Below are 11674 nucleotides of genomic sequence, written 5' to 3' on the forward strand. Positions count from 1 at the left end.
TTTGTTAGATTTGTTGTTATTTTGAAAAATTAATGATTGAGATTTGCTCTTTATTATACATGAAACTTATGTTTCATATTTGAACTTATTTGGAGTAGATTTGAGTGTTGAAATTCGAAACATCGACACAAACAATTTTTTTATGCGAATCAAATACAAATTTTCAACCTTGTTCACATATGTCTGAATTTTTTCCAAAGCCAACGAAACTTATTAAAAAAATTACAAAGCGAGAATAATGGTGACCCTAAAAGGAGATATTTATATATGCTCTTTGCGCTATATAAATCATTAGCGTCCATATTACTCAATTTAATGATAATATACAGAATAGAGTAATACTTGACAAAATGTTAAAATAGGCGACATTATTCCCTCATTAGGGGTGTCTTGCTAAAATTTCCCCCCTAATTTCCTTGATGTCTAGCTCACCGTGTCTTAATAGTGTTTGAAGAAGTCATTTCTATATGAGGTGCCTCTGCCTGCTCTCTAAACTTCTTGTATATATCTCCTTTGTAAAACTGTCTAGTTCTTGCAGCCAAAATCAATGAGGCCATAGCTCCAAAGAATGTGACACCAGCCAGGATAATGAATGCAAGTCGATAACATTGGCTACCCATACAAGTCAGTTCCTTGACAGATGCTCTACTCAGACCTCTTTTCTCGAGATCCCTCAGTGCCTCTCTATCATAAAGAGGTCCAGTAACTTGTACATTCAGGATGTATGATCCAAGAGGGTTAGCCAATTGCCCACAGTTGAATAATGTCGAATAGTACTTCAACCCGAAGAGCTCAGAAATGATTGTTAAATTTAATGGCAATTGAGCGCCAAATGAGAACCCGATGATTACAGATGCAATGTACACAGAACCGGAGAAGGGGAAGGCGATGAAAAGGAGGCCGATGCAGGAGAGCAGAAGGACTAATGTCATCATAAGTGTTCTAGGAAATTTGTACCTGACTAGTAGGCTTTCAGAGACAAATCCTGCAAAAATTCTCCCAAAAAAATTCCATATGCTGAGAAGTGACACAAACGATTTAACAGTAGTTTTTGGATATCCTAACGATCCACCTATCTGACCCATGTTATCAACTGCAGTTAGGCTTGATCCAAGTCCACATAATGCAGCCACAAACAGAATCAACATATCAGTACTAAGGACTGCTTGTAAAATGGTATAATCTTCTCCTCTTGCTGGTTTTTCGAAGATGTTTGAAAAACAAGAAGTCGTCTCAAAGTTTTCTTTTTGTGGCTGTAGGATTTGGTTCATCTCCTTCTCCACTGTAACTGGTGGATTTTCCGTGATTGTGTTTGCAGCTCCATCAACTGAAGATTTCATTTGACGCCAGATAGTCAACTCCTCTCTAATAAAAACTAGAATTGGGCAGAAAAGTAGAGCACAGGAGACAGTGGCAGATACAACGTAGGCAGCATGAGAAAACGATATTGCATTCTGAAGCAGTGTCATGACCATAACAAAGAATGCCAGCACAATTGCTATTAGCAAGCAATAGTAAAAAACAGTTTGCTGATTTGGTTGCCTAACGACTTTCATTTCTCGAATGGTATACACAAAAATCACTGATAATGCTGCTGGAAGCCAGGCAATAAGGAGGATAAGTGATTGAGCATCATTTCCGTAGATAGCCAAATATAGTTGCATCATTATAGCTCCACTTAGCCCTGTAAATCCTTTTAAAAGACCTATCATGTTACCTCTACTCTCTGGGAAATTCCTAACAGAGGTCACAAGAGCTCCTGTATTTGCAAAATTCTGAGAATTGGCTCCAAGACATATGTATATGCACATTTGCCAAACTTTTGGCTTGGAAATCTTGCCAACAACCGAAAGCCATATCATAAAATAGCCTGTAAAGTTCATAGCCGCACCAACTAGCAGCACGAACCATGTTGGACTTACCTCGGCTATTAGGCCGGAGATAACTCCAATGTTGGCTCCAAAATCCTTGAAGAAACCCAACAGAACAAGTGTGGTCTGATCATATCCAAGAGCGGTTTTTATTTCTTCGGAATATGACCCGAAAAGGTAAGTAGCACCTGCTCCAGACATGATGAGGAAAGAGGCAAAAAGTGAGAACCATCGACCTCGAACCACATGTAACGTAAATTGGAGGAGGCCGCCACTTTCCGTGGTGGTGCTACCAACTGTTTGCACCTCAACCATATCGTATCTGCCTCGTAAATACGATTAATAACAATTATTCACCAAAATAGTGACTTAATGCTCCTCTGGTTTGCCTGGTATGAGCTTCTTGGATTAATTGGATTTCAGCTCCTTTCTTTCTGGAAAGTTGATTAAATATATCATTCTTCAACTTATGTTTTTTTTTTTTCTGGAAAACATAAAATTTCAGTAGGTGCAATTAAAGGTATATCGACTACAAAAGGTCAAAAGAATAAACAATAGATAATCAACCATCATAGTACTGCCGCAGGAGGAGCGGCAAACGGGTGGGTAGAGGCGGATTGAGAATTTCAAATTTGTGAATTTCCAAGACTCCTTTTCTATCACTAAGTTATTCCTTGATTTAGTTATGGATTTTTATAACTTTTGACAATTTTTATATATAATTTTAAGCCTTACGATAGCAGATGTGAGTTCCCGAGAACCCACACCTTCTACTCTAAATCTGCCAATGCGGATGGGTCGGGACAAAATCCATAAATAGACGAATCTGTAACAGGGAAGTGCTTATAGATAATCTAGAGATGATTATTCTGACAAACCGCACATGTTACAAACATATTGTCTTTAATGTTAGTTGTTAGATTCCAAAATAATGAGTATCATGCGGAAGCTAAGCATGAATAAGAAGATAAATAAGAAATATATTAAAAGAGAAATAAAAAATTAACATGGTTCAATCATCTATCTATATTTACAAAAGAAGATAAATAATACATTATATAAAAGAAAAATAGAGTATAAATGTCAAGAGAGCTAAACACACACAATTCACTCAAAATAAAAGAGATTCACACAAGTACTACTGCAACACTTGTATCTCACAAAGTCTCCCTCAAACGAAACTCTCAAACCCCTAAAATTATATTGTGAATGCTACAAAATTAGAAGAAATGAATTGCTATTTATTAGAGTCTATAACTTTTTTCAACAAGAATAAAGATTAACTAAATATAAAAAATATATTTTTCCTTTTCTAAAATGAAACTCAATTATAATATCTAAAGAAAAATATAAGAAAGTCAGAACAGCATTAGTTGGGAATGGATTAAAAGAAATTGACTAGTCTAATCATCCAAATTTGGTTTCTAGTTAGCTAAAAATTAATTCTGTTTTGGATACACTACATGAGAGGAGTTGCAGTTGTTTGTCATATTATTTTTTGGTACCTTTTCAAAAAAATATTTCTCTTTTATGACAATTTTTTATTTTTAACTCTTTATGATAAGTTAAAGATCACAAATTAAAGTATATTTTGTTATATTTTACATATCGTTAGTTTAAAATTATAAATTTAAAAATCTATATTTTGTTTTCTTAAAATTCCATAATAAATCAATATCAGAGAAACAAAATAAAATGAAGGAAATACCTGTAAGCTAGCATTTGCTAAGTGTATATATATATATATATATATATATATTAGATACTGTAGCAAGGGCCAGCACGGGCTCAACACATGTTATTTACGTTATCTCAATTTATGTAGCACAAATAGCATTTAGAGTGTCAATCAAATTTTTAAATAATTTAAGTTGCTAATCATTGTGATTTATAGTATCTTTTATGTAATTTAGTAATTTATGTTACTCACTTTGTCCTAATTTTAGAATTTAGTGAGTCAGCCAAATTTTTTTTACTAATATATTTTTTTAAATATTCTAAGTTGTTAATCTATGTGATTTTAGTATCTTTTAATGTAATTTCAAATAATTTATATTACTTGTTTTATCACAACTTATGTGATACTATTAGAATTTCAAAAGTCTATCATATTTTTTACTATATGTTTTTAAAATATTATAAGATGTTAATAGTTATGACTTATAATTATTTTTTTGCATAATTTTTAAATATATAATATTTTACCAAAATAAAGTAAATAAATTAAAATAAACAAAGTACTAAATTTTTAAAACATGTTAAATTCAAAAACATCATATGGATCAACAAATTACTAAATTAAAATAATAAAACATGCAAATTATAAAATGTCAAAACTATCGCGAATTTACGTGACACAAATATAATTTAGATAATCAATCAGATTCTTAATATGTTTTTAAATATTTTAAATTGTTAGCTATTGTAATTTATAATTTTTTTTATGTAATTTTCAAATATTATATGTTACTCTCCTTATTCAAATTTTTGTGGCATTGATATTCTATTATATTCTAAAAATAATTTAAGTTTTTAATTATTATGATTTATAATACTTTTTCTTCTATTCCAATTTAAGTAGCACTGAAATAAATTCGAGAGTCAACCAAATTTTATAATTGAAGTAGCGAAGTGGATATGTCCTGAACGACTTATATACCTAATTAGAAGTGATATAGCAAAACTACTATGAAAAAATATTTGTGAAAAAAATTTAAATGAGTCTCATACATGATGTCATGTTAATTTAAAACATCAAGAATTAATTTATCATTTTATATCAATTTTATTTTTATTAAATATTGTTAAATTTTTAATACCCGGATGACTTATAATAATTAATTAGGGGTGATATAGTAAAATTACAATTGAAGCAGCTGAAGTAGACATGTCATAAATATTTATTTTACCTTTTTTTTATTAAATATTATTAATTTTTTTATATCTAAATGTCTTATAATAATTAGTTAGGGGCAATATAGTAAAATCATGGAGCAAACATACTTGTGAATTTTTTAAATAAGTCTCATATAAGATGTCCTGTTAATTTAAAACATCAAGAATTGATTTATCATTTATATCTATTTTATTATTTATTAAATATTATTAATTTTTAATACCTAGATGACTTATACTCCCTCCGTTTAAAAAAGAATGACCTACTTTGATTTGACACAAAGTTTAAGAAAGTAAAGAAGATTTTTGAGTCTTGTGGCCTTAAATTAAAGTTGTGTTAAATGTACCAAAATGCTCTTTAATCTTGTGGTCCTAAACATGTCATGTAAAAAGTTGAAATTAAAGTGTTGCCAAAAAGGGAAAGGGATCATTCTTTTTTAAACAGACTAAAAAGGAAAGTAGGTCATTCTTTTTTAAACGGAGGAAGTAATAATTAATTTGAGGGTATACATATAAGGGAGGATATCCTTTTTGGTAGTTCACACAAACTTTTTAATGCAATAAAATAACTACACATGTTTACTTATTTTCCATACATGTTATTATATTTGTCCTCATTTATTATTTTAAGATATTTATTTGGGACTTTGTAATTTATTTTTAGTATTCTTTTTTTAATAAATCTTTTCTTGTTTCTTATTAGATTACTTATTATTTTTTACTTATTTCTTATATTAAAAATTAATTAATTTTCTTTCTTATTTATTTTAATAAATCATGAAAAATTTATAACTTTTTTTCACATTATTATTATTATTATTATTATTATTATTATTATTATTATCAAGTAATTAAGTAAAGTATGAATAGCTAAATTTAAATTTTTAAAACATAAGTAATAAGGATAATTTCATATATTTTATCCTTAATATATTAAATTCTTAAGTTATTTGTCAAGTCAAAGAATTAAGTAAAAAGAAATTGAGAGAATACCTTTTTCTCTCCTTTTTTTTCATTTTGCTTGATCCTTGTACTAAAAATAAATTTTTTATTTTTCTTATTATCTTTGCAAATAAAGAAAGATTTAATATTTTATTTCAATATTACTTTTATCACTAAATAACTATTGAACATAATAGTTGCCAATCATATACTTTCAGATCATAATTATTGCGATAAATAAATAAACTCCTATTAAATAAATTCTTATTAATAGGCGTATCAAATCAACAAATGTAAAATAAAATGAAACAGATAGAGTGCATATTTTATTTTCTTACATTTTTATAAAATTTGTGCAGCTTTGCAACTACGGTCTCATTTGCAGAGCATTTATTATTTTTTAATAATACTTATTCTCTTTTTGAGTGTGTTTGGTATAAACATGGTTTTTTCAATTAAAAATATTACTTTGAAAATATTTTTTTTAAAAATATTATTGTGTTTCTTACTTATTTTCTTATATTTGGTATGTAAGTAAAATACTACTTAAAAAATTATTTTTTATATAATTTATATAAGTACTATGAGGGATGTTGTATGGAGTGACAAGGATAGGAGCTATGGTGGGGTGAAGACAAAGTGTATTGAAGAACGAAGAGCTCAATGAATGTGAAATATATAATATAATTTTTCTACTTTCACTCGTTCATTTTTATAAGTTTAAAAAGACTTATTTTTTAGAGAAAATGTTTTTTCCAACAATATATCAAATATGATTTTTTTTAAAAAAACACGTTGAACACACCACTTAATTATTTTAAATTAATTTTTTTGTCTATTCATATTTGCTAATTATCCTTCATACTTCATTTTTCATAAATAAAGTCCTTTAAAAGTTATCCAAAAAATTTTAGCAAAAAAAAAGTTACAAATATAACGAAAAAACTTTAATAATCATAGTAGTTGACAAGACATAATCAATATATCACTAAATTAATTTAATTCTATAATAAAAAAATGTGATTTAAGTTATATTTTTTTCTAAAATTAAATTTTATATTCTTTATCATGAGTTTATGTCCGAGCTTAGCACAAACCTTATGCAACTAGTATATATAGGGTGAATCTAAAAAATAGAGCCAAATTGAGGTGACTGTTAAATTTTAGGCCCAAATAAAAAGACTTCTTTAAAATAGTCTTTACATATTAACTAATATTTTTTGGATGAAATTGCTCCTAATCAATGGAGTAAATTACATAAATGATCCTCAACAACTCTATATTTATATCTTTCAACTTTTATTTTTTTTTCTTTTTAAGTTTACTTTGATTTTTATTTTTTATTTGTTCTTTTATTTTTAATTTTTCTCAACCCTTACTTTCTTCCTTTTTTCATCTCAACTTCTTTTCTTTATAATATTTTGATTTTTTATTTTTTCTTTCCTCTTTTTTTTTTTTTTTTAGTTTTTCTCAACCCTTATTTTTTTCTTTATACATCTCAACATCTACTTTTATTAGAATTTTTTTTATTTTTCTTTGATTTTTATTTTTATTTTTTTCTTTTTAAATTTGTCTCGACCTTTATTTTTATTTAATATTTTTTTAAAATTTTTATCAACCTTTATTTTTTTCTATTCTCTCTCAACTTCTACATTTTCTTTGATTTTTATTTTTTTAATATTTTTCTTCATTTTCTTCTTTTTTCGTAATTTTTATTATTTTGGTTCTTTTCTTTGATTTCTTCCATTCAAGTTACATCTCACGAGTAAGAGTTGACACTATCACATTATAAAGGCAAGACTTATGACTTTCAAATAACAAGTTATGTTTCATGGGTAAGAGTTGACACTACCACATTATATTTTGATTTATGAGATGTTTTATAACTCTTACCTTAGAGGCAAGACTTAGCTTTCAAACTATAAATTATGCCCCACAAGCAAGAGTTAACTCTACCACATTATGTTTTCATTTATGAGATGTTCTCCAACTATTGCCTTAGAGGCAATACTTAGCTCAAGGACTTTCAAACAACAAATTATGCCACACGGGCAAGAGTTGACTCTACCACGTTATGTTTTCATTTATGAGATGTTCTACAACTATTGCCTTAGAGGCAAGACTTAGCTCAAGAACTTTCAAACAACAAATTATGTCCCACGGAAAAGAGTTAAGTCTACAACATTATATTTTTATATATGAGATGTTCTATAACTATTGCCTCAGAGACAAAACTTAGCTCAAGGACTTTTAAATAATATAATGCCCCACCAGAAAGAGCTGACTTTACCGCATTATGTTTTCATTTATGAGATGTTCTACAACTATTGCCTTAGAGGCAAGACTTAGCTCAAGGTCTTTCAAGCAACAAATTATGCCACACAAGCAAGAGTTGACTCTACTATATTATGTTTTTATTTATGAGATGTTCTACAACTATTGTCTTAGAGGCAAGATTTGGCTCAAGGACTTTCAAACTACAAATTATGCCCCACGGGCAAGAGTTGACTTTATTATGTTATGTTTTCATTTATGAGATGTTCTACAACTATTGCCTTAGAGGCAAGACTTGACTCAAGGACTTTCAAACTACAAATTATGTCCCACGGGCAAGAATTGACTCTATCACATTATGTTTTCATTTATGAGATGCTCTACAACTTTTGCCTTAGAGGAAAAACATAGCTCAAGGATTTTCAAACTACAAATTATGCCCCACGGGCAAGAATTAACTTTATCACGTTATATTTTCATATATGAGATGTTCTATAACTATTGCTTTAGAGGTCAGACATGGATCAAGGACTTTCAAACTATAAATTATGCCCCGCGGGTAAGAGTTGACTTTACCACGTTATATTTTTATTTATGAGATGTTCTACAACTATTGCCTTAGAGGTAAGACTTAGCTCAAGAACTTTAAAACAACAAATTATGTCCCACGGGCAAGAGTTGACTCTACCCCATTTATTTTTCATGCCCTTAAATTTTCTTTGATGTCAAAAAAAAAAAAGATTCCTTTACGGATTATCCAATTTTTTATTTATTAGTAAAATAAAATAGAAGTTGAGAAAAAAGAAAAAAATGATCAATCAAAATAGAGAAATTAAAAAAAAAAAAGATTGAGAAAAAGAAAAGCAAGAAAAAATTAAAGATTAAGAAAAAAGCGAAGAATTTAAAAAATTGAGAAAAATAAAATGAGAGGAAAAAATAAAAATAAAGTTTGAGAAAAATAAAGGGGGAAAAAGAGAAATGATAAAAATAAAAAATAAAAGAAAAATAAAGGTTGAGACAAATGAATTAAAAAAAAGAAAAAAAATGAAGAAATATATAATGTTTAAGAAAAAAGGAAAAAGAGAAAAAAGTAAAGGTTGAGACAAATGAATTAAAACATGAAAATAAAATTAAAAAAAAAAAACAAAAAATGTGAAAATAATAAAAATAAAAATAGAATTTGAGAGACAAATGAATATGAAAAGTTAAACAATATTTGAGGTGTACAGGACAAAATTGTACTTGCACTATACTAAAAAAAAGAAAAAAATAGATAAAACTTGAGAAAAAAGAAAAAAGAGAAAAAATAAAGGTTGAGACAAATAAATTAAAATATGAAAATATAATTAAAGAAAAAACTAAAAAAAGTAAAAATAATAAAAAAATAGAACATGAGAGATAAATGAGTATGAAAAGTTAAAAAATATTTGAGGTGCAGAGGGGGTATTTGAGAAAAATCAGAAAAAAAGAGAAATAATAAAAACAAAAAAAAAAGTTAAAGATAAATGAATTAAAAAAAATTGAAGAAATAGATAATGTTTGAGAAAAAAAAAGACAGAAAAAAATAAAGGTTGAAACAAATGAATTAGAAACATGAAAATAAAATTAAAGAAAAAAAATCAAAAAAAGTAAAAATAATAAAAATTGGAATTTAAAAAACAAATGAGTATGAAAAGTTTAAAAAAATATTTGAGATGTAGAAGACAAAATTTTACTTGAACAATACGTAAAAAGGAAGGAAGACTGATTTTCAAAATTTTTTTTTTTTATAAATCTAAAGCCACTCACATTTGGGATACGATATGTAATTTTCTGATATATATATATATATGTTGAAAGACCTATCTGACGACAACATCCACAATTTTCCGTAGGTTCTCTCCAATCAGATTAATGTGCATATATATCCAACCTAATATATACTAAAGCCTTTTCTAGGTAGAAAAACAATTATTTCCCAAAAGCCATTTTAAACCATCTCCAACCACACTCTCTATTCATATTTGGTGGGAAAAAAAAAGAGATGGTTATCTCTAACCATAAACTATATTATCCTCTATACTTCATATATGAATGGATGAAATGTGTATCTTCAAATTTGGAAATGTAATATTCATCCAATCTATTTTAATTTAATGTATTATAAATTTATAATACCTTTAATTAAATTTCTAATATTCGTAATTATTTTTTCATGCAATATATTTATTACATTAATTTTAAATTTATATTAATTTATAATTTTATTAAATTAATTTCCGTCTATAATATTTTTATTTAAGATATAAGTTAGTTAAATTAATGATTTCAATATAATTTTAAGATATTATAAATGATGTAATATTTATTTAATTATATTCATCAATGATTTCACTTTTATTTGAATTGTCCATTAATACGAATAATATATAATATTTTCTTGCAATTTATGTTATTTAAAAATTTTGAGTAAAACTAATTTTGTATTACACAAAAATTTTGAAAAGAATATGAATTTTATGGGGTGATTATTAATTAAAAAAAGAAAGATTATTTTATGAAATAAGATTACATAAATAATATGATGATGATGATGATAATACAATATCGGAGAGAAAAATTCTTCTTTGGAGGTAAAAACAGAAATGTATCTCAATATTTAATTCTAACATATTATCTCAATATTTAATTCTAACATATTAGAAGTTTCACCCATGCAACACGCCAAATTATGAATGCCATTTAGAAGGTCTTGCAAGAGTCAAGTTGGAAGGTGTCATCTTTGCTCATGATGAAATATGAGCACATTGCAAGATAAAAAAAGTTGACGTGTTATTAAAGTTCTAGGGCACGCAATTCCTCTTATTTTACAATGATCCCAACTGCAAAAAGCTATTTAAACGATTATGCAGACAAATGATTTTCATGAAAGAAAGAAATTAGACGGCATATGCTCATACCTACCATTTGTTGATAAAATTATGGTGAAGATGATGCAATTGACCGGAAATGACCGTTTTCAGGAATGGAAATCATCATGTCATTGAATGAAACAATGTTTGATTCACAATTAGGATTGATCTTTAGCTGCACCATAGAGATATATGCAGCCAAGCACGTACAATGAAAGCTTGATCTTGGAAGTTTGAAGAAGGAGAGAATACATTTTATTTGATGAATTATCCAAATTCTAATCTTTTATATGGCCAAAATATTGATAGGAAAGTATGAACCGCGAGTTGAACGTATGGATTGACCCTACCGTTCGTTATACACTCTTTTGGATGTCCATATTGACCGTACCCCTCCGCCTCATATTTCTTTTCCGTTTTCAAATTTGATTAAGCATATAAGTAGGAAACTTATCCATATGTACATTTTGGTTAAATTTATTTGTTAATAGAGTCAAAATATATAAAATTTATTCACTGATTATGTATATTATATGTATAATATAGACATATCATTGTACTTCAATATGCAAACTTATACATTTACTAGCTACTTTGTAACTAAAAATTACATAAATACACAACTTATGTTTTTAATATTACAAAAAATCTCAAATTTCTAAATATATTACAAAAATTTCAATATATACATAAAATACTATGTATATATTGACTATATTATGTATATTAATAGAAAGAGAGAAAAAGTAAAGCAATTAAAAAAATAGAAAGTATAATTACTTTTAAAAGAATAGATATTTA

At 27.1% G+C, this 11674-nt stretch overlaps 1 protein-coding gene across 4 annotated transcripts; it reads right to left on the reverse strand.

Moving 5' to 3' along the window:
- Positions 1-242: 242 nt before the first annotated feature.
- LOC107873226 (protein NUCLEAR FUSION DEFECTIVE 4) lies at positions 243-11142 on the reverse strand. Of its 4 annotated transcripts, none has more exons than XM_016719984.2 (2): positions 10926-11142; positions 243-2305 (listed from the first exon to the last, which is right to left on the reverse strand). In XM_016719984.2, the coding sequence occupies exon 2, from the start codon at positions 2184-2186 to the stop codon at positions 429-431; it is 1758 nt and encodes a 585-aa protein (XP_016575470.1). In that variant the 5' UTR covers positions 2187-2305; positions 10926-11142; the 3' UTR covers positions 243-428. The 4 variants fall into 4 exon arrangements, with proteins under 4 accessions (XP_016575470.1, XP_016575471.1, XP_016575473.1 ...); XM_016719985.2 differs by having other exon boundaries at positions 243-2355; XM_016719987.2 differs by having other exon boundaries at positions 10922-11142.
- Between the last annotated feature and the right edge of the window lie 532 nt (positions 11143-11674).

This window comes from Capsicum annuum, chromosome 6 (genome assembly GCF_002878395.1).
Source record: "Capsicum annuum cultivar UCD-10X-F1 chromosome 6, UCD10Xv1.1, whole genome shotgun sequence".
NCBI lineage: Eukaryota > Viridiplantae > Streptophyta > Magnoliopsida > Solanales > Solanaceae > Capsicum > Capsicum annuum.

Coding starts and splice junctions, on each gene's coding strand:
- LOC107873226 (XM_016719984.2), bottom strand. CDS start 2,186: ATGGTTGAGGTGCAAACAGTTGGTAGCACCACCACGGAAAGTGGCGGC.